Source organism: Astyanax mexicanus, chromosome 22 (assembly GCF_023375975.1).
Source record: "Astyanax mexicanus isolate ESR-SI-001 chromosome 22, AstMex3_surface, whole genome shotgun sequence".
Classification (NCBI taxonomy): Eukaryota; Metazoa; Chordata; class Actinopteri; order Characiformes; family Acestrorhamphidae; genus Astyanax; species Astyanax mexicanus.
The window spans coordinates 32,048,546-32,073,316 of NC_064429.1; the positions used below are offsets into that span (position 1 = coordinate 32,048,546).

General features: G+C 39.0%; 1 protein-coding gene across 4 annotated transcripts in view; it reads left to right on the top strand.

The window, feature by feature from the left end:
• The first annotated feature begins 74 nt into the window (after window positions 1-74).
• Window positions 75-24,771, top strand: part of nf2a (NF2, moesin-ezrin-radixin like (MERLIN) tumor suppressor a) — an 83,204-nt gene continuing 58,507 nt past the window's right edge. For 3 of the 4 annotated variants that reach the window (XM_022668415.2, XM_022668418.2, XM_022668419.2), the window contains exons 1-4: window positions 75-281; window positions 1,648-1,869; window positions 15,780-15,905; window positions 16,594-16,716. In XM_022668415.2, coding sequence (XP_022524136.1) covers window positions 1,756-1,869; window positions 15,780-15,905; window positions 16,594-16,716 — 363 coding nt within the window. In that variant the 5' untranslated portion in view covers window positions 75-281; window positions 1,648-1,755. The remainder of the gene's footprint in view (window positions 282-1,647; window positions 1,870-15,779; window positions 15,906-16,593; window positions 16,717-24,771) is intronic. The other variant, XM_022668416.2, reaches the window with a different exon arrangement.

Genomic DNA, 24,771 nt, shown 5'->3' on the forward strand with positions numbered 1-24,771 from the left:
TTACTTGAGCAATCACGTGTTTGCTTTAACAGCAAACAAATCGGTCCCAATCAGGGGCCGACTCTCATTGTTTGTTCAGTTCACAGAGTCGGTTCTTAGAGTCGAATCGTTCGCTGCTGCTACAGTATCAGTAAGAGGAAGGATCCGGGTTAATGTGTTTAATGGGAAAAGTGCGGCAGTTAAAACCGGATTATTAAGCAGAACCGGGGAGCTGGGCTTTACTCCGGGTGTCTTTATTCGGATTGTTCTCGATCTGAGCGGGTATGGGGTCTGTGTGTGTGGTAGGTACTGTTTTATCACTGTTTTAGCTGAGTTTGGGTTAGTTAGCTATGCTAAGCTAACAGGCTAACAACAAGTGTTTACAGCAGCAACAGCAGAGCTGGAGGAGGAGGAGTATAGTTTTACTGTTTAAACTAACAAAAATAAAAAACTGCGACTTATTTCCATTTATATCACACTATCACAACCTGCTACTACCTAATATCAACTGCAGCAGTTGCGGATATTTACATATTTAGCTGTTATAGTGGACTTTAAGTTTAGCTAAGTTAGCTAGGTTTACTGCCTTGCTAAACTCTATTTAACTTTTAATATTATTCGCTTTGTAGGATTTAATGTTTTATTAGTTCAAAATAATGGTTATATTCTATGGAAACCAATTTCTGTCACCTATATTAATTTAAAAAAACTTATTAATTTAATTTATTTAAAAAAGTAAACTTCTATCTCAATATTTTGATATACTAATTAGTTATTCTGAGATACTAGTTCATTATTTTAATATACTATTTAATTATTTTGGGATACTAATTCATTATTTTGAGATAGTAATTCATTATTTTGATATACTATTTCATTATTTTGAGATACTAAGTCGTTTTTTGATATACTAATTCATTATTTTGAGGTACTATCTCATTGTTTTGAGATACTAATTCATTATTTTAATATACTGTTTAATTATTTTTAGATACTAAGTCATTGTTTTGAGATACTATTTCATTATTTTGAGATACTAATTCATTATTTTGAGATAGTAAGTAATTATTTTGTCATGCTAAGTCATTATTTTGAGATACTAAGTCACCTTTTTGATATACTAATTAATTATTTTCAGATACTAAGTCATTATTCTGATATACTAATTAATTATTTTGAGATAATAAGTCATTATTCTGATATACGAATTCATTATTTTAATATACTGTTTAATTATTTTCAGATACTAATTCATTATTTTGAGATACTGTGATTATTTTGGGATACTAATTCATTATTTTGAGATACTAATTCATTATTTTGAGATACTTATTCATTATTTTGAGATACTATTTCATTGAATCCAAATCATGATGTTTTAGGTAGATTTTGAGTAGGGATGCACAAAAATATCAGTTATATTGGCTCACAGAGGCCATGTGCTGATCCACCTTACCCTAAGAGTGATGAAGGTAAAGAGTGCCATCTACCCACCCAGAGAGAAAGCAAGGCTAGTTGTGCTCTCTCAGGGCTCTGGCAGTCGATAGCAAGCTGCATGTCAGGGATTCGAACAATCATATGTAACTTTAGGATGTTCCCTTATTTCAACAGGTGTAAGTCTGTATATCAGTGAATAACACTGACTAAAATGCTGTTTTTGTCCTCCAGGTCAATCACACTACACTTAACACTGTGGTGCCCTAACCACATTTATTCAGATAGCACCTTGAGTCTTATTGGACGAGGCAAAAGAACCTGATTTTTTTTTTTTATAAAATGGCGAGTACACTCGCATCCAAAATGGGCCTGAATTCCCTGAGAAGGAGACAAGCCAGGAACTTTAATGTGAAGATCGTCACAGTGGATGCAGACCTGGAGTTCAGCTGTGAGGTAAGGGTTTAACTGGTGCTGAATGAATGAATGAATGAATGAATGAATGAATGAATGAATGAATGAATGAATGAATGAATGAATGAATTTTGTTGTACTGATAACTGATAAACCACGTGGACCTCTCCATTGACCTTGTTATCCACTATCAGCGAGTAACCCAGTGCGGAAATTCTGTTAGCATTGCCAGTCCAGTTTAGTGATTAATCTGCTGTACACTCTTAATAGATAATAAAAATATATATTTTTTTATTTGGATTAATATAGCTCTGGAAAAAATAAGAGATCACTTCAGTTTCTGAATTAGTTTCTCTGATTTTGCTATTTATAGGTTTATGTTTGAGTGAAATGAACATTGTTGTTTTATTCTATAAACTACAGACAACATTTCTCCCAAATTCTAAATAAAGATATTGTTATTAAAGCATAAATTAGCAGAAAATGAGAAATGGCTGAAATAAAAAAAATGCAGAGCTTTCAGACCTCAAATAATGCAAAGAAAACAAGTTCATATTCATAGTTTTTAAGTTTTAAGAGTTCAGAAATCAATATTTGGTGGAAAAACCTTTTTTTTTTATCTCATCCTGGTTTTCATGCATCTTGGCATCATGTTCTCCTCCACCAGTCTCACACACTGCTTTTGTATAACTTTATGCTGCTTTACTCCTGATACAAAAATATCAAGCAGTTCAGTTTGGTTTGATGGCTTGTGATCATCCATCTTCCTCTTGATTATATTCCAGAGGTTTTCAATTTGGTAAAAATCAAAGAAACTCATCATTTTTAAGTGGTCTATTATGTTGTCTCAGAACTGTATATTTTATATGTAATTTACTTAGTAAAATAAATCACACTGTGAAGGTCACACAGTGCAAACATTTGAACATTCCTTGATTCACAGTGTCACATTGTACCAGGAATATGTCATAGTAGGTCTAATGACCACCCATAGTAGACAGTACAGTGGATAAGTGGAAGTGATCGTGACTGTCGGTGTCTGGCTTGAATTGTCCTTGCAAACATCAACTCTGGCAGAAATCCACGATCCACATCCACATACAGGTACATCTCAAAAAACAACATTTCATTAAAAAGTTGATTTCATTTTTCAGCAGGATTTGGCACACTGCCCACACTGCTAAAAGTACCGATTGGTCTTATCTAATATTTTACATTTATAAAAAACACTGCTTTTTCTGGTTTTCATTGGCTGTAAACCATAATCATCAACAATAAAAGAAATAAACATAAATAAAATAGATCACTCTGTGTGTGTGTGTATATATGAGATGTACCGCCACACATATCCCACAGGGTAGTTTAGCAGTCATTAGCGTCTATGGCACATGCCAACGTATCGTACGCAATAATATCGCCAACATTTTTTTAAATATTTTTTAAATATATCTACTATATCTAATAGAATGCCGTATCATATTGTATGCAGTAATAAAATGTAATTTTCATTTTGTTTCAGTAGTGTATATATATATATATATATATATATATATATATATATATATATATATATATATATATATATATATATATATATATATATTTATTTATTTTTTTTGCAATTCAGTGTTTTGGCATATCGGCAAAAGTCGCATCACGAAAATATCAAAACCATGAAATATCATGATATTATTTTAGGCCCAAATCCCCCACCCCTAATGGGACCTCATGTAGTGAATAGTAGGGTGCAATGAGGCTCTACTGGCTTCTCAATTCTCTTTACAGTAGACAGGAAGTGTGTGGACCATGACTAGCATAGTGATTTTTCTTTTGAATTAGTGGGAAACAGATGGTGGAGAAAGTTGGCATGGACTGCCTGGCAGAGTGGTCAGTGCTGTCTGTTTCCTTACGACCCTCACATCCGTATGTCTGTCCGTCCACCTGCCCGTCCAGCAGTTTATTGTTGCTGTGTCTCGCTCTTATTTATCTCTTTAAAAATATGACACATTTGTTGCTGAACCGCTAATGAAATGAGCAAAAAAAAGAGAGGTATGCAGGATATGGATGATGATACTGTCTTACTGTTTTCGCAACAAGCCTGGACCGTTTCCTCGACACAGATCAAAGGAATTTATTTTTTTAAAGGAATGTCGTTTGGCAGCCAGAACATGTTTGCCCACATAATTATTCGCAAAGAGGTTTCTGCCAATGGAGGCTAATGCTAAATAGCATCACATACACTGCATGCCTTCATCATTACGTACTGTTACAACAAACTGAAACCATAAGATGTTGTTGCTGACTAAAATACAGAAAGGAGGAGTTCATATCCATCATTTATATCTGATTACAGGTAAAATCCCACCTTTTAATCAGAAGAGCCAACCAGTTTGCTGCTTACACTGTGACTGATATGGAGATCTGTGCAAGCGCAGTAGCCATAAGTACAGAAAATTATTACTGTATTTTTTGCACTGTAAGGGTCACTTAAAAGCACTCAAGAGCATCGTTATCACGAAAGCACCATGCAATATTGTGGTCTTGTTTTAGGACAGTTATATTGCTCTATACTGCTGTACAAGCTGAACACTGGCTACTCTAAATCTATATCCAAGTTTCATTTCTGTGTTCGTTTCCATTAAAAAGGCTCCTAGCCTTATATGGAGATGCTAACTGTTGACCGCTGCCATTAGAACAGTGTTCCAGATGTCACTTTACCTGTAGCTAACTGTGTCATGGGACCTAGGGCTGTGATAAATTGTGGTGTACACAATAATATCGCCAACATTTTTAAATATCGTGGACAATATTATACCCAGAAATATCGTGCCATATCACCCACCCCTAATTCCACCCCATCAGGATACTACTTTTTTGCTGTTCTAAGCAAAAGAAAAAAAAAAACTGTTCTCGTTTCCCATTATTTATGTGCTAGAGACAGATTAGATCTGTCCAGTATTATGTATTTTACTTTAATGCTGGATATATGCAGATATTTGGAGTGCATTATAAGTATCATGGCATTTTGTATCATTGACTTCTGTTACAAATCTGATAAAATTCTTTTTTTTTTTCTTCTTCTCTCTGTTAGAAGTGTACCATATCATATATATATATATATATATATATATATATATATATATATATATATACGTATAAATATAAAAATTACATTTTATCATTGCATACGATATGATATGGTATATCTTATACGTGTATATATATATATCTTATATATATGTTTATCTGCTCTCACATTTTAGATAGGCGTTCTCTTTTGAACATCCACTTGGTGGCAGCATGTCTTCAGAAGTAACACCACTATCATCCTCCTTTCTTTTACCCGCTTCTCTTTTTCTCTCTCTCTCTCCCTCTCCCTCTCCCTCTCTCCCTCTCCCTCTCTCTCTCTCTCTCTCTCTCTCTTTCTCTCGATGTTGTGGTGTTTTGTGATGTTGATCCTCACTTTGGGTACTAGTGAGAATATCATTGCAGTCATCAAATCCAGGCATACTCATCCATAACCCATATTTCCTCCACGCTGTGTGTGAGACTCGGGGCCGTGTTCGAGCTCTTACGCTGTGGAATGATGGAGCGTCTGCTCAACTAAGACGCCGCGGGCTCATCATTAAGATTATCACATCGAGCGTGGAACCCCTGCCCTCAGAGCAGCCTAAAAACTAATGATACGCCGTTGTTCCGGGCAGCCGTCTGTCTCCGCTTCTGTCTCGCCGTTTTTCTCTAAAGTCGAGCTTTAGCCTCGCAGGAAGTGTTTGTTTAGAGACGCAGTGACGGCTGGAGCTGCGTAATGTGATTTTAATTAAGGTGAGGGTGAGCACTGCTGCGCGAGAGCGGAGTACAGCTGAAGATTAATTGGGTTCTTTATCCACCAGTAGCTCTGCCCCTGTCCTCAGACCTGCCAGAGATTACAGTAAACCATGCTTTAAACCTTAAGACTTCTTACTAAAACACACGTCTGAAAAAAAAAATCATAGAGAGAAATAATAAAAAAAGGGCTTATTTGTTTATTTATTTATTTATTTATTATGAGGGGTTATTTATTTATTTGTTTGTTAGTTTTTTGCTTGTTTGTTTTGATGCCATTAATTGAAAAACAAAACTGATCAATCCCACAATTTTCTTTAATTGATTTTTTTTCACATTTTTCCTACTTCTAATCACTGAAATCTTTAATAATAAACTTTTGAATGTAAAATAGTAAAAAAAAAAAAAGAATAAAAGTGTGAGAGAGCAAGAGCAAATGCCAGATTGTGAGAGTGAGAAAAAGTGCGAGACGAAAGTGTGTAAAAGCTCTTGCTTTTGCTCTCTCACATTTTGCTCTCTCGCTTTTGTGCCTTCAAACTCTTGGTCTTGTTTTTTAGCTCTCACACTTGCACTCTTACACTTATGCAATCTCGCACTCCTTTGCCCTATCTCTTTTGCTCTTGCATTCTCACACTCTTGCACTCTCACACATATGCAGTCTCACAATTTTGTTCTTACCACTCTCGTACTTATGTGCTCTCTCTGTCTTTTTTGCTCCTGCTCTCTCACTCTTGTGCTCATGTGCTCTCTCTCTTTTGCTCTTGTGATCTCACTTTTGCGCTCTTGCACTTATCTCACTTTTTTTTTCTTACCACTCTCATGTTCTTGCACTCTCGTCCTTATTTGATCTGTCTTTTGCGCTTGCGCTCTCTCTCTTTTGCTTCTGTGTGCTTCCTCTTGTATGAGATTTGAAGGAGCAGAAGTGGGGAAACTCTGAGGTGAATCTTATTGTTGGTTCTGGTTCTGCAGCTGGGATTTGATTGGGTAAACGGGGGCACTGTTAACTTTCATGAGCTGCAATAACCGAATCTCCTTCCATCATAACCTGGAGGCAACTTCATACAGCTGAGTGAATGGAGTTCCTCTGAGGACCTGCAGCTTTTACATTACATTTACATTATATTACATTTCCCTTATTCTCCTCAAATGATATTAAATATATAAATTTATACCCATAATCACGAAAACCTGAATTCTGTATAAAAGCATTTAATACCTAAAGCATAAACACAGGCTCTTCCCCACCCGCTTCTGTCTTTCTCACGCTCTTGCCTTCCTACTTTTGCTCTCACATTTTGCCCTCTCACTTTTGGAGTCTCATGCTATTTTGCTCTTGTGACCTCCCTCTCTTGTGTTTTACCTATTGCTCCTGTACTCTCGCTTTTTTGCTCTTGCACTCCTGGGCTCTCACACTTTTTCTTTTAGCACTCTTGTGCTTTTGCTTTCCTTAAATTAGTTTTTGCACTCTTTCACTTTAGCTCCTGCACTCTCGAACCATTGTGCACTGTTGCACTCTTGTTCTTGTGCTGTTGTGCTCTTTTACTTTTGCACACTTGCACTCACACACTTTTGCTCCCATGCTCTCACGTGCTCTCCCGTGCTCTCACACTTTTGCATTTGCGCTTGCACTCTTGTGCTCCTTAATTTTGGCATACTTGCACTCTCACACTTCAGCGCTCTTATGCTCTAGCTTGGCACTTTTGCACACTTGCACATGTGCTCCTGTGCTCTCACACCTTTGCTTTTGCGCTCTCACACTATTGCTCCTACACTTTCACACTTTTGCTATTGTGCTATTCTACTTTTGCTCTTGCACTCTTACACAATCGCTCCAGTGCTTTCACTTGTTCTTGCACTCTCATGCTCTTGTGCTCTCACACTCTTGCTCATGCTTTTTGAATTTTTTTCTCACTGTTGCTGTCTTACTTACTTTCACAATCGCACGTGCTCTTTCACACTCAATAACTTATTTGCTCACTCATTCTCTCTGTCTCTCCAACTATCTTATTCTTAATTCTCATTCTCAATATAATGCATTCTCTCTCTCTCTTTTTCTCTCTCTCTCTCTCTCTCTCTCTCTCTCTCTCTCTCTCTCTCTCTCTCTCTCTCTCTCTCTCACTCTCACTCTCTCTCAGTTTGTCCTTGAAGGCAGGCTGCTGAAGCCTGTAGGGATGTATCAGTGTGGTTAATTGGCCGGACTCTGGACGGCATGTTGTCGGGTGTCTTCATGAATAAACATGAGTCTGGATGAAGGCGTGTTTTGAGCAGCACCTGTCTCTGTAGTTCTGAGGAAGTTTCAGTGCTGATGAGATCCCAGTACACCCAGTACAGCCTCCGAGCTTCCAGCCCTCCCCCAGTCTGCAGATCTGCAAACCAGACGCCTGTCCATCCTTACATTAACTCACTTCAGCAGATTGAGGAGGGGATTAGCGTTCATTAGCATGCTAACACGCTAACACGTAGCAGCTCCAGCCTGCAGCAGCCGTTTAGATCACACTGTGTTTAACCATCGTAATGATGAGTCAGACTCAGGAGTTTTCACAGATAAGATTATTATTCCACTAGGGCTGGACCCGAATATTCGGGTATTCGGATATTCGTTCGTTGAGTAGGTATTCGGTTTTTAATTTTGGTATTTGGATATTCGTTTTTTTTCTCCTTTCCAGAGTTCCACCTCACTCTAACCACTTCTGTTCTCGCGGGTCCCGTCAGAATATCTTGCGCGCGGGACAGAACTGAACTGTTATTGGCTGGAGCGGGAGTTTAATCCAGACGATGCGGGAGCAAATTAATAAATAATTAAGAAAACTGTAATAATTGTAAAAAAAAAAAACCTAAAGAAAACTCTCAACGCGCAGGATGGACCGACACACACACGCACACACCGATGGTGTTTGGACTGGGGTAAGGAACGGGACCGCACTATTCAGCGCTGCTGTTTTAATAAATATATAAGTAAATTTGAAGCATTAAATGTAGTTTATTTAATTTATATTAGGAACGTGGGGCGGGAGCGGCAGAAATGTGTATGTGGCGGGCGGGCGCGGGATTAAAAGAAGCATTTTTTTTGCGGAGCAGTAACGAGACAGAAACGCGGGAGCGTGGAAGAGTGGGTTTAAAAATCAGTCTCGCGCAGACCTCTATTATACATGATAAAAAAAATGCAGGCTCTTCGAAACTGATTTATATAATAAAACGTAAGGGGTAATGTGGCAACAGTAGGGGCTAAATCGGTTACAAAAGCCTGGCCTACAAAAATGATGTCTGAACGAATTTCCTCTTATCTAATATAATTTAAAATGGTTTAAAAATATAAAATAATTTCTAAGCAAACGAAATATTTAATATTGAGCTTATAGCCCAAGTGCAAAAATACAAAATCAGTAATATGCCCTGCACAATCCTTTAACCGAAATAGACCAAGTACAGTTTACAATGACTGTCCTCTAATATAATCAACAATGTTTAAGAATATAAAATACTTCCTGAACAAACGTTTTTTTTGTTTGTTTTTTTAAGCAAATAGCCTAAGTGTGAAAACACAAACAGCAATTTACTGGGCTGGCTTGCGCAGCGGAGAAACCGTGCAGCAGCAGCCTCCTAGCCTGCTTACGCAGCGGATAAGCCGTGTGGGGCAGCAGAAATTCCGGGATGAAAACACAAAGAAATCTGGGCTAAAAACACAGAAAAAATATGGGGTGAAAACTAGGGGTGGGAATCGTTTACTATCTCACGATTCGATTCGATTCCGATTTTGGGGGCCACGATTCGATTCAAAATCGATTTTTGATTCAAAACGATTTGAATTATAAAAATTTCTGCTTCTGGCTTATGAATCTTATTGAAAAAAAACCCTCCATAATATACACTGGTCCTGGAGCAGGTAATGTGTTACAAAAACAATAAAATGTGCAGGAATATGGGTCCTCAGTGACAGAGGAATCACTGGGATATCACAATGACGTTAATGAACAATAAATAAATAATAAATAACACTGCTTTATTACCAGGCTACTAGCGGTGGTGTGTAGGTGACGCTGCTGGGCTGATGTGATGATAGCATTGGAGCGCTAAAGTTCAGGAGCAGCTGCTGATTAACTAGTTAATTTAAGGTCGTTGTATTTCTTCAGAAAGGGGGCAGGAGGTGGAGAAATTAATTCATATGGTCCATTCCTTAATTCCTCTGTGATGAGGAGCTGAAATTAGCTCTGATTAGCTTATTGTATTTTTCCGTTCCGCCTTAAATGCTGCAGCCCGCTGCCACCTGTAGCGTTATTTAAGGTGGAACTGGAAAGTTAGCTAGTTAGCTAGCTAACAGTTACTGAAACTAACTACTAGCGATCTTTTTTATGCTTGTTATGAAGCATTCTGCCATAAAACATTGAAACTACACGTTAATCTAATGTAATATAGTGCTTGTTCTGCCATCTTACCGGTGATTCTCAAACACCTACGCTCTGTGTGTGTCTGGAAGATCTCCGTTTGAAAGGACAAGCGCTATCCCCAGGGTTGCCAGGTCCAACAAAAATACCCAGCCCAAAATCAGTCTAAAACCCGCCCCTCAGAATCGATTTTGGGACATTTTAAATCGATTCTGAATCGTAGTAAATGAGAATCAAGATTCTTATGTGAATCGATTTTTTGGCACACCTCTAGTGAAAACACAAAAATCCGGGATAAAAACACCAAAAATCCGGGGTGAATATGTCTCGTCGGTCAGAGCAAATTGAACATTTTTCAGTGGATTAAAGGGGCCGTGATTTGCTTTTTTTTATTTATTTTTTTTTACCTCTTTGTTTAAAAACGAATATTCGAATATTCGCTTCGAATCAGTGCCGAATATCCGGAGCTCAAAAAACGCTATTCGGGCCAGCCCTATATTCCACTTTAGCTCTCGCGCACTAAAGATTAAGATTTTACTTTTACTCTTGCACTTTTCCCTCTTGTACTCTCACTTTTGCTCTTAAACATCCATACTCTTGCGCTCTCTCCCTTTAGCTCTCTCCTGTTTCGCTTTCACACTTTTTGCTGTGGCTCTCTCACATTTTTGCTTTTGTGCTTGCGCTCTCATGCTCTTTTGCTCTTTCACCTTTGTGCATTTGCACTCACACATTTTGCTTTTGCGCTCTCATGCTCTTGCTCTGGCACTTCTGCTCTTGTGCGCTCTATGTTTTGCTCCTGCACTCTCACACTTGTTTTGCACTTGCACTTGTGCACTCTTGCGTTCTTTCACTTTTGCACATTTGCACTCTCACAATTTTGCTATTGCACTCACGCTTTCCCTCCTACACTCTCACACGTCTCACACTGGCACTTTTGCTCTTGTGCTTTCTCACTTTTGCTCTTGGTGGTATTTTACCTTACTGCACTCTCTCCCTTTGGCAGTTGCTCTTGTGCTCTCGCATCTTTGCTTTCACAGTTTTATTGCCATTCTTCTGCTCTTGCACTTTCACTGTTGCACAGACTCCTACATCTTTCACTCTTTAACATTTGCTCCTGCACTCTTACGCTTTTGCTCCTGCCCTCTCGCATTTTTGCTCCTGCGCTCTTGCACTTTTGCTTCTGTGCTCTTACACTTTTGCTCTTGCGCTTCCACTCTTGCACCATCACTCTTGCATTCTTGAAAACTAGACATCATCGTGCTCAGTTCAGCAGATTCCTGCACTCTCACACGTTCTGGCTTGTGAACGCCCATACTTTTGCTTTCTCATGATGTTGCACCCTTGGACTCTCACTTGTGCTATTGCTTTTCTTCTTACACTTTTTTGCTCTTGCTCTTTTTTCACTTTTGCTCTTGCACTTCTTCGCTCTTGTGCCCGTGCAGTCCTCGGTTCAGCAGATTGGGTGGATTGGTGTTTATTAGCATGCTAACCTGATAAAGCGTAGCAGCTCCAGCCTGCAGCAGCCGTGTAGATCACACTGTGTCTAACCATCTTAATGATGAGTCAGACTCTGCGGCTGGGTTTAGTCCGGGTGGTGTATTTGCAGAAGCGGTGGTGCCGGGCTGGTTATTATTCAGTTGTGAGTCTCAGGAGTACTTTATTTATCTTCTGTTCAGGAATTAGTTCCTGATTTGTATCAATTTCATGCCTCAGAGACTGGAGCTTTCTCAGCTCTGCCCTTCCTGAAGGACTTCTTCTAGTAAGCCGAGAAAGTCTGAAAACTGTGATTCGGCTTAATCTTAATTCTGGGTGGTTTTCATTGTGTTGATAATTGTTTCATGTGGTGTTGATTAGTTGTTGCTACGGTATCACAGCAGGCAGTTGGTATGGTCATGGATGTTGCTATAATATTGCTGGGGGGTCAGTATGGTTTTGCAAGGTGGTTGTAATGGTGTTACTAGGTATTTCGTAGGTTGCTGAGGTATCACCGATGACCAATATGGTATTGCTAATTGAATGTTGTTGCAGGTGGTTAGTTGGGTCTTTAGTTGCTATAATCTTGCAAACAGTTGCTGGGTGGTTCCTATGGTATCCATGTTTGCTATGATGTTGATCAATGGTTGCTGTGGTATCACAGGTGTTTGGTATAGTCATGCAAGGATGTTGCTGTAATATTGCTAGGGGGTCAGTATGGTTTTGCAAGGTGGTTGTAATGGTGTTGCTAGGTATTTCGTAGATTGCTGACGTATCACCTATGGCCTGCTGGGTGGTTACTGTGGTATCCATGTTTGCTATGATGCTGATCAATGGTTGCCGTAGTATCACAGGTGGTTTGTATGATCTTGATGGGTTATTGCTGTAGTATTGTTTGGTGGTCAATATGGTATTGCAAGGTGGTTGTAATGTTATTGCTAGGTTTTTAATAGGTTGCTGAGGATTCACTGATGACCAATATGGTATTGCTAATTGAATGCTGTGGTTGCTCTGTGGTTGCTCTGTGCTTGAATGGTGGTTGCTCTGTGGTTGCTATAATGTTGCTAAGCAGTTTCTGGGAGGTTGATATGGTACCCCTGTTTGCTATGGTGTTGATCAGTGGTTGCTATGTTATCACAGATGGTTGGTATTATCTTGTCAGTTTGTTGCTATATTATTATGTATATTAAAATGTTTTTTTTTTTTATGGTGTTGCTAGGTATTTCTTATGTTGCTGTGGCATCACTGACTGCTACTGTGGTGTTGCTAATAAGTGTATGCTATGGTGTTGTGTTGCTGGGGTGTTCTAAATGGTTGCTGTAACATCCCAGGTGGTTTCTGTGGTATTTCAGGTAGTTGGTTTGGTGTTGCCAGATAGGTTCCATAGTGTTGCTATTGGTAGCTAGACAGTCGCGATGGTTTCTCAAGTGGTTTTTCAGGTGTTGTCAATTTTAGTTGTTTATTTGTTTTGTATTTTAATGCTTTTAGTTTGTTTTCATGGTACGTTTATAGTATTTTGTCATTTTATATGTTTATATATTTTATTGCTGTATTTATTACTGAGTATTTAATTTCTTATTGATTACTGTATGTATGCTGTGAAGCCCTTTGAGCTGCAATCTAATTATGAATATGCTATAAAATTAGTGTGCATAAATTTTGCGGCCCATTTATTCCTATGGGGGGATTTATATATATTTTTTAAGATTATGTGCGAGCATGCAGCTGAATACAAGCCTGAATCACGCAATCGGACTGAACTGTATCTGTAATGAAGGCGCTGTTGATGTTGAGTAGCGTAGTGAAGAGCGCTTCTGCTGACGCTGTTTGTTTGTGAGCCTCACATTAAACCTTTCCACTCAGGAATCTGCAGACGGTTTGCTTCTGCAGCCATATGGCCTGCAGCTCCGTGTTTGTAGTTAAAGTACATCTGCTTTCTGAATGTAATTGGGCTCTACTGCTTCCCTGGAGGTGGTGTTTGTTGTGGAACTTCTGAGGCGGCTGGTCGGCGTCTCTTGCCAGTGAAGCTGAATTTTTAAGGCTGGATCAAACTCGGCTGTAGATTTAGGCTTAGCGCTGAGAAACAGGCTGGGTTTATATACTGTACTATAGACTTTCAGAGAAACAGACCCATCTGTAGTTAGTGTAGCCATAGTAAAACAGTGATTTTTCATAGGTAAGTATAAAAAAAATACAATTTACGAATGCAAAATGTGCCAAAAAAACATAACTTTCATGCAATAATCAATTTTGAGGTTTGAGATTAGATGTATTGCATCACTCCTCAATCGTCCAGCAGGATGATGCTCATCCACATGCTGCTGTTGTCCAAAGAGCTTGCCTATGATATTTTTCAAAAGCTTTATTGCTCAAGTTCAGAGACAAGTTTAATATCAATTTACGTTTCATCATTTATTTCTATGTTATTATTGAAGCCATTATAGACATTATAGCATTTAAGCATCTGTTTATCAGTTTATTGCAATTCCTTTGGTTCTTCAGTCAACAAATACATCCAGTTTAATGTGCAATATATTTAAAAGGGCTATAATTACTCATATTGTAAAGAACAACAGTGTGGTGGTATGTGAAAAAAGTGTAGCGGTTCTAAATTCCCCTCCCCCTTTAATGGCACTAATATAATGATAACATAATATCACAACAAAGGAATTACATTCTCTTAAAGACAATAAACTTTCCATTCCTGTGCATGGGCCTAAAACATATTTTTATATATATACACATTGTGAAGTGAGGAGGCAGTGGAACTGTGGGTCCACCCAACACCATGACGTGCAGCCCCGGTCTGTCCCAGCTGGCCCGCATTGGACCAGCATAAAGATTTTGCCTCAGTCTTCACTCGAGAGATACGCTGATGGTAAGAGGAAGGCTGAGGCAACGCGAACCTAAAAGACACTAAAGTTGCCGTTACTATGATTGTTTAAAGCTCCACTAGGTAGGATTGAAATTTTGTGCTCGTGGGCTCCCCCTACAGTTGTAGAGTGTAATAAATGTTTCAGGCATATTCGGCCTCTTTCCAGCTTCTGCCAGAGTGTCTGTATGTTAAGGCCCTGTCCCACTGCGATTACGTCTAAATATCCACTAAAGTACGTCCAAATTTCAGTGGACGCAGTTTAGTGGATGTTTAGTGGATATTTAGACGCAATCTGGACGTAGTTTAGTGGATATTTGGACGGCACCGTCCAAGTGGACGTAGTTTAGACGTTGCCGTCCACTTTAGACGCAAAAGTGGTTTTGGTACCTCCCAAAATTTTCGGAATAGACGGCGACTAATATGGACGTAATTTAGTGGATATTTAGACGCAGTACGGACGTATTTTAGTGGATGTTTGGACGGCACGTACAGATGGACGTCGACGTCCATAAAAATATTTTTCTGGCGTCCATCGCTTTTCCACACTTTCCAAGATGCCAGCCAAGAGGAAGGGTTCCGCTAAGACTGCCGCCGCCAAGCGATTTTCCGAGGAACAAGCTCCAGCCCCCGAGGAACCAGCTCCAGCCCCCGAGGAACCAGCTCCTGAGGAGATGGAGATTGAAGAGAGTGGAAGTCGACGTCCAAAGAGTGGAAGTCGACATAGGAATTTGGAAGTCGGCGTCCAACTTCAATTTAGACGGAATATGGACGTAATTTGGACGCACCGCTTCCATTTGGACGCGGTGCGTCTATATTTTGGATGCAGCGCGTTCACTCGGTGGACGCAGTGTTTTCTGATAAATTTGGACATGCTTTAGTGGATATTTAGACGCAATCGCAGTGGGACAGGGCCTTTAGTTTGTAAAGAATGAACCAGTAGTCCTTGTAGAATTGTTAGAACTAAAGGGCGGAAAGCAGGTCGCAGTTCCCGCGAGCGTTTGTCGCGGCTGCCTCGGAAAACTTACAGAGTCTGGTTTGAGCTCAGAGGAGCTCCGGCACAGACACGAGAGCACCGCTATTCCTCCTATTACACCTCAATGCAGCGCTGCAGTGAGTTTCAAACTGTAATTTTACTTATTGAAATAGATCAAAAATCAAGGAAATCCTACCTAGTGCTGCTTTAAGTTTGTGTTTCTCTGTGCCTCTGCACTACCGGGTCACACCTACAGTCACAATATATGTACGTGCAAATAAAATGGATGTTATCATGATTATTAAATGATTGAGGTTATGTCCGTTTATTGAACGATAAGTCGATAATGTAATGTATTGTGACAGGCCTAGATGCACATTATTTTGATGGTGAGTGTAATAATGTACTTACTGTTTGTGCTCTGCAGACCAAATGGAAAGGAAAGGACCTGTTTGAGCTGGTGTGCAGAACCCTCGGACTCAGAGAAACCTGGTTCTTCGGCCTCCAGTACAGCGTAAAGGACACTGTCGCATGGCTCAAGATGGACAAGAAGGTAAGAACTGTATAAACCATTGGGCTAGGTTTTGAAATATGCACAAACCAAGGTTTATGTGTTACATTGCAGTTTAGTTACTGACATATGAGGGCAGAGCCTTCCTATACTCAACACTGATTGGTTAGTTTGTAGATTGCTGTCAGATCAGCAAATAGCTTTTTCAGGTGTTGTGCCAAATTCTGTCTCCCTGCCAGGATTTGACTCCCTCTTTGAGTTTTTGTTTATACGTAAGTGTTAATCTACAGTTACAGTAGATACAGAATCACAAGTGTAATCTGTTGCATTTGTAATGCTGTGTGACACTCAAGGCTTGAGAAGGGGAAATCATATTTTGGCACAACACCAGTACTTTTTCTTCTTCTATTGTTTAAATGGCAATGATAGCCTACGTCATCTTCCTTTATAATATATATATAATTGGCCCACAAGTCTGAACCATCTTGATCATTCAGTAAGTCCATTGTCCTTTGGCTAGAACCATGGCTCCTGACAGCTTTTGGTACAGACCAAACTGAGAACGTTTGGACCAAACAAGGTATGGGTGAAAGCACCCTAAGTTATAGTATATACAAACTGTCGCTTAAGCCCAATATTGAGGACTGTCCATTAAGGATGACCCTCCGTCCTTTTCTTTACTATTTGACATGTTTTTGATAAAATGAGATTTTTTTTCTTTTTCTTTAAGGTCCTGGACCAGGATGTGCCTAAAGAGGAGCCCATCATTTTGAATTTCCTGGCTAAATTTTATCCCGAAAACATAGAGGAGGAGCTGGTGCAGGACATCACCCAACACCTCTTCTTCCTGCAGGTGAGCGAGAGACACTACAACTACAACACTACAACTACTATGCTTCCAGTACAGCTACTATTACTTAGTACTAAAAACAACCCCAAATCAAAAGGGGGTTGAAACCTTATGTTAACCATGTCATCAGAAGGCATCTGGAATGGACCTTCACACAGTGGAAATGTGTGTTGTGGTCAGATAAATCAGTCTTTTTTTTTGCATGAAATTGACCATCCATACTTTTTATAAGCTAGATATCAAGGGTTAAGGGTTTATCATGGTATGGGGTTGACTGGTCAACTTATAAATTAATGTTAAAAAGTCATTATACATCCACATAGGTCTATTATATTCAGGAGAATAGCTAAAAAAAAAAACTCACTCACGCTGGGAGGAACCAAGACTCATGTCCATTGTACTATCAAGGCTAATTTTTAAAGTGGGGGAACCCATCCTCCTTTGGTCAGACAACTTATAAATGAATGGTAAAAAGTCATTATACATCCACATAGGTCTATTATAGGCAGGTGAATAACGAAACAAACAAAAAAACTCCCTTACGCTGGGAGGAATCAAGACTCATGTCCCTTGTACTATCAAGGCTAATTTTTAAAGTGGGGGAACCCATCCTCCTTTGGTCAGACAACTTATAAATGAATGGTAAAAAGTCATTATACATCCACATAGGTCTATTATAGGCAGGTGAATAACGAAACAAACAAAAAAACTCCCTTACGCTGGGAGGAATCAAGACTCATGTCCCTTGTACTTTCAAGGCTAATTTTTAAATGGGGGGACCCATCCTCCTTTGGTCAGACAACTTATAAATTAATGTTAAAAAGTCATTATACATCCACATGTCCACATATTATATTCAGGTGAATAGCTATCGTCCCTGGGGACTATAAAATTATCATACAGGTCAAAGTTAAAGCTGTTTTGGGGCTCTTCTGGGAGGGTAAACTGGTTAGAAGCAGTTTTTGAGAAGACTGCTTGTTTACGGATAAAACCACGCCTTTAACATAAAGCCAGTCTGTTTGTTGGTAGTGCTGTGAGAAGAGGAGTGTCAATGTTGTGCTTGTGGGAAAAGACCCTAAAAGGAAATATTTGTATTTAATGGATCGCCATGTCAGTCCACTGTGGAGCTTCAAAAGTGCCAATGGGACCAGTTACCAGGGAAACTTGCTGGTAACTGCAGAACTGATTTAACATGAACTGGTTAAAAATATTGAAGTGTACTAATCTTGTTACTTTACTATCCTCTTGTCCAACTTTAGACCAAGTGAGAGTTTTGTTTAAGCTTATGTAAATACACAAAATGGTATTTAAAACCTGGAGAGAGGAGCGGGTATATGTTACAACATTTATAAAAACAGCAATAATGCTGCACAAAAAATTGGGACAGGTGAAAGTTTTGCGATGTTTCTGGAACGATTGTGAAAGAAGTTAGTCTGGAGCCCTGCAGGTTGTGTCACTTACACTTCTAGTAACAGCAGAGTTAATGCGTTTAGTACCACTCTGGTACTAAATCACTGCCTGCGTGCACCACATACTTCATCCACAGATTTTCTGGATACGCTTGCAGAAGTGACAGTTTGTTTGTTGGAGTTGTTCTCAGACATCAGCTGTTGAAACACAGCACGGTTCTGTCAGTGCACATTTCCACACAGTTAGCTTTGTTTGGCTCTGGATGGGAGAACAGTCTCAGTTTTAGCTGACAGATCATCACACAGTGCAGGAATGTGGGACACGACACTAGTTCCTGTTGTCAGAGGCATCTGCCAAATTGCTCACCTTGTGTAATTCCAGGTTACTGAGGTGGATGTTTACAGGGATTTGTTTTAAAGACACTGTTTAGCACAAGCACTGCCAATTCAGTCCTTACAGTTTTGCTTTTGCTCTTTGAGTGTCTTTTATGGTATAAAATACTCTATACACTTGTTTCTGATCAACTGAGCATATAGGACACTTTGTAGTCACTGCAGCAGTGCTGCTGGAGTTTTTAAACACCTCAGTATCTATCAATGCTGGACTGGATCAATTAGTCGATTAGTCAACGATTATTCCTACCATGTCCTCAATCTCTGAAACCAATAGTAACAGCTGAACATGAGATTTAAAAAAAGTAATTTAATTGTCTAGATGTTGTTTAAACACAGAGAGTACTGATATGTACTGAGTAAATATGTAATCAGTTGAGTGTAACCTGTGAGTGAGCCATTTACCCCCATTTATATCCCACTACGCTTTTGCCCCCAGCACTTTGTGTAGTGCAGCACTGTTACGAATTAACGATTAGTCGACAATGAAACTTGTAGTCGACAAATTTAAATAATCGACAATCGTCAGTGCCAGATTGATAGGACATTCCATTTTGTATCATAGTGTCACATACTGTATTTACCAGCTGGGGATATGGCATAGAAGACATTACCACCCACAGTGGACAGTAGCGCAGTGAATAAGTGAAAATGATGGTGACCGGCTGTGTCTGGCTAGAATCGTCAATGCGAACAGACAAGCGGTGGGCATAAATAAAGAAACAACATCCACCTTCAATGCAGGAGACCTCACATACATCCCATCCCACAGATTTTTTCCTTGTAAGCATATTGTCGCTGTCCTATTAAAAAAAACAAGTATCTCCGTTTGTGTCGATTTTTGGTTTGCTACATAATTTGAACACAGAAACTGTCCTTTACACTGTGTCAAAATTTTTTGATTAATGGACCAATAGAAATTCTCCAAAATGATCTGAAATAAACTCTTTATACATTGACTTACATTGACTTCCATCCTCCTGTAAAGTTGCTGTTTTGGAGATACATGTTTTTCATTGGACAACAACGATATGCAGTAGGTGTGAGCGATATGGCTTTAAAATGATATCACAATATTTTGTTTTATTTTATATATATATATATATATATATATATATATATATATATATATATATATATATATATATATATATATATATATATGTATGTATGTGTATATATATATATATATATATATATATATATATATATATATCATAAAATAATAAGTGTAACGAAACAATAAAAATATAACATGAAGTAATGTCAGAAATCTAGCACAAAATGAAAGTTCAGCATATTTAGTGTATGCACATAAACTTCAAACAAACTATATTAAAAATAAATAGAGTAAACAGCAAAACAAATACAGAACACTATTTTCAAGAGTTTTACTTATCATTTTATCAGATATTTCAGTGATACTATTGCATACAACACAATATGACACACCATATTGTTCTTTGGATAGATAAATGTAAAATTGGGGCTTATTACTTTGCAATGAGTAGTTTTTTAGTATGTAAGGACCTGTAGGTGAATGTAGGCTCTGTAGAGGACATCAGTCCTCCGGTTCAGGTTTTTAATCTGATCTCTCCTCACAGATCTTTCAGCTGTCTGTTCTCAGAAGCTGAAATCTCTCCGGCTTTTCAGAAGCTTTCAGACTAACTTCACAATCTGACAATTCCTGCTCTTCTCTCTCTCCTCTCACACCTGCATAAGCCCCTCGTCTTCCCCCCGAAACTCCCTGCTGATGACCACCTCTGAGGGCAGCGCTGCCTTCAAGAGGCGCTCTCAGAGCTGCAGGGAGTGGTGGATGGATGTATTTCTTATGTGTCACTGAGTCCCTCAGGGCCTGCAGATGCATTAGACTGGTGTCACTCTAAAAGCTTCTCCCATAGGTAATTATTACTGAGGTTACTGACACTTCTTCTGTGGGGACGTGCTGTTAGATTGGGACGAGTAGTAGTAGATTTGTATAGTCTCCAATATGGGTTGTCACCCTGTTTGACCCATCAACCTATCACTTGATTCGGCAATGAGTCTTACACTAAATCAAATTTAAACTAAATGTATTTATGTAGCGCATTTTACTGATACTGATGTTGTCGCAAAGCAGTATTACAGAAGTGTGGTAGAAGCACAGACAGTCCCACAAAACACTGAACATGCAATAAAGAACTTCTAGTGAGCAATAGAGGCAAGGAAAAACTTCTTCACACTGGAAGAAACCAAGACTCACATGTACATTGTACTGTCAAGGCTAATAGTTAGTAGCTAATAAGGGGGGTACCCATCCTCCTTTGGTCAGACATCTTGTGAATCTCGTGAATAGCTACACCAGCAGTGGAAACCAAATTATTTAAAACTAGTTAAAGTTCATAGAAATGTTTATGTTTATCATTAGTGGAGAGTGAACATCTAATCTAAGGCCGTTGGCATAATCTGGGCAGTGGGCCTGGATAAGTCTTGGAAAAATAAAAATACCCAGAAAGTTTTGGAAAAGTCATGGAAATTTGGTCTATAAATCTTTGTGTTTCAGTTTATCGACGGAGAAAATCTATTTAGAGCTAACAAAATACGTCAGCTAATTGAGTAATTTAGACCTAACTACACAATGGAGCTCTCAGGATCTGACACACATTTTACCTGATTCATTTTAGACCTACTACAATCAATTTTAATTATAGTTTTAGTTGATTTTTGGTTGTATTGACCATGTCTGCACTGATGTTTAAAAAATCGTGTGGTCATGAAAATTTGCCTTGCAGGCATGGAAAAAGTCATGAAAAAATCATGGAAATGTATTGGTTAAAAAGTGTATGAACCCTGAGGGGTATTTTGCAGCTCCACCAAAGTTCCATAGTGCAGTAGCAGTGTCCCAGACCATTGGAGAGTCAGTGGAGCATCTATTTTTGGAGAAAATTACTACATAATTTATGTCTCTTTTTGTATTGTGAGTTATTCAGAGCTTTGTTTGCAGTTCCTTGAAAATTAGAGGCATGTCTATCACTTGTGGTGAGGTCCATGTCTAATCAAACCACACCTGTAATCAGTTACAAACCTGCTTGAGACGGGCCTACATGACCGATTTTGCTACCTCTTCATTCCTTATACTTATTTTAGTACAGTCTATGGAGCATCAACATGATCCCAAAGCTGCTTTTTGAATGTAAAAGTGCTATGTAATTTTACTAAGTTTTTAAAGCATTAGCTTCTTTTTGGTAACTAAGTCAGTCAGAGCTTTCTCTACAGTTCTACAGTTCCTTACAGTTCATTAGAGTCTTTGACCACAAGGAATCAATACTTTGCTCACAGGGCCTGTGTGTCTATGTGTGTATGTTTGTATGCATGTATGGGAATATCTCCCACTGTTACACTCGTTCTCCTTCTCTTTCTCTTTCTTTCTTTCTTTCTTTCTCTCTGGAGAGAGAGAGAGAAAGTGTTTGTTGGAGAAAGCCTCCGCTTTCCTATTGATCAAGCCGTGCCAGTCAATAATCAATTACCTTCCTTCCTTTTCTGCCGACCCTTCCTGAAGCCCGGAAAGCATCCAGGTTCCTCACGGTTCAGGACCCCAGTGTGTATTCAGTTCAGAAGCCCTTTATCGGTGTAACTGGCGGCTGTAAATCCCTGTGAATTGAACAGGGCTGCTTGATCACCTCATGTTACGCTGGTTACGCTCTTTGGCCACATATTCAACAAGCCAATGCCGGTCCACAACCTTCACCCTCCTCTTTAAAAGCCCGGCGCTCCGAGACGCGGCGTGTCTAAAGAAAGTTTAAGTGGCTTATCTGCAGCGTTAAATTGTGGGGTCGCGGCGGTCCCGCCGGGTTCGGAATGGTAATGTGTTGGGAAATAGGAGGTAATGAATTCCAGAAGGATGTTAATGAATTCGGAGAAAGGCTCTCCAATAGAGAGCGTGTTCCTCCTCACCCCTGCCCCGGCGCTCATCTACAGGCAGCCGTTTAGCCGCTCGCTCGCTGCTGATTCGCTGTTATATAAAGCCCTGCTCCTGGATCCGCTCTTATCAGGACCGGCCACCCTACTTTCCCCGTGTCCCACTCTCGGAGCGCTGGCTCGCTTTGTAAAGCAGATTGTGAAGCCTGCCGTCGACTCTGAGCCTTTTTGGACTGAAACCAGTGCTCGAGCCAGTACTTGATTTTCCTTTTTCATCTCTTTGGTAATGACTTTTTTTTTTTTTTAGGAAAGCCAGGCTCAGGGGAAAGCCGCCACGGCGAATAATGCAAATTAAGCTATTTAAAGGTGCTTTAAGTGATGATTCAGCAAAAAAAAAAAAAAATAATAATAATCTTAACCCTATGCCTGTCATAGTAACTGTTTTTATTTTTGGATGATATGCTGTTCCAGAAATAATAATAAATCCATTTTAAATTAATTTTATGCCATTTTAAGAATTGTCATAACTATTTTTTATTGGATGATTCAGGGGTTACAATTTAATATATTGTGATACTGTAAAAAAAAAAAAAGTGGGATATATTGCTTTTGTTTGAATTATATTTTAGACTAAAACAAATACTATCATATTCATAAGATCTGAGTGAAAGATAATGTTACCGTCCTTTTTTTTTGTTTTTATCCAATCAGAAAACAGCAGCAGAAACATTGCTTTCTAGGTGGCTGCAGTGTTCTTTTAGGTGATTGGTATTGATATTGGTTGCACTGGCATCCCTGGCAACTTGAAGAAACTGTGTTCTCTGGAATGACCGTGCTTTTAAAAGGGAAGCTCGCTGAATTGGATTTATTTTATAAAATGTTGTTGCGAAATAAACGCTTGAAATAGACAACTCTATATATCGACAATCGTCAGTTATATATATATATATATATATATATATATATATATATATATATATATATATATATATATATATATATATATATATATATAGATAAGCTTCACATTTTGAACTAAATTACTGAAATAAAGTAACTTTTCAATGATATTCAAATTTTTTGAGATGCACTAGTATATTACCATGACTTTGCTGTGGGTTTTTGTAGTGGGTGGTTCTGCATATAGTGAAAAGACACTTATATAACTGAGCAAAATATCTTTCTAATGCATTGCAGGCAACGATCTCTCACCAGGAGGTACACTACCCAAACATAGTGACTCTTGAAGCACTTTTACGCCTTCTTGTGACAAAAATAGATAAGCAGAGCACACCTGTAATCATTAAGTAGTCATGATTGCCTGCAGTTTGCGTTTTGCAGAAGTCTGGGATGTGGATGCGTCCATTCACATTCAGGTTTTTTTGAATAAAGGTTTTAGCCTTGTTGTAAAATCTATACACTTCTTATTATTCTTGTAAATTAAAGTGTTTAGCTCTGATTGGTGTTCCCTCTGGTTTCTATCCCCTTGTCTTATTTATTAACGTATTATGTTTTTTAAACTTCTGTTGGTAAAACAGAAGTTTGCTGTATTGGATTAATTTTATAAACTTTTGTTGAGGACTAATTTTAACTGGTTCAGCCCTAATTGGTTCCTTATGTCCGTTTGCCTGAGCTGGAGATTCTGCAGTCGATAACATACGACGCACAGTAGCTGGCGATGGGTACGGTGACTGGCATGGCGGCGGGCATGCTCACATGTGCCAGTGTGTTCAGCTACAGCTTGCTCATTTGGCTGAGCGGTAGCGTTTCCCAGACTCTGTGTAATTTGGCTCGCAGCCGTGTCCTCGGTTTGGGTTCTTGCACTATTTTCATTAGTTTGATTAGTTTGACACCAGAACTACCGCACCTCCTGTTTTCCCCGTCATAGCGAAGTGAAATTTGAACAGAACGGACCGGTTCAGCAGCGACTCATTAGTCCCCTCCGTTTCTTTCTTCATTCTCTCTGAGCAGATTGTGGAGATTTAACGAGCGGTATTTGTTCTGGAGCTGAATATAGAGTCGGTTTGTCCCAGCTTACCTGCTTTCGTTCCAAACCCCTGCTGGGATTTGTATAAGCAGCCTTCCAGCAACTCAAGATGCCGGCCACTCTGAAGAAATATGCTGAAATATTCAGTTTCTGCTGTAAAGGATGTCTGTGAGAAAAAATTAAGTAAAAAAAAGAGTATACTGAGATGAAAGCTTGAAGCTTGCTGGCTGCACTGCTACGCTGCAGCACTGACCATCATACAATACTAGTGCATCTATAATAAAAAAAAAAGTAGAATATCATTGAAAAGTTTAAAATGTGAAACTATTATGTATTATATAGATGTATTACACACATGTATGATCTATTTTA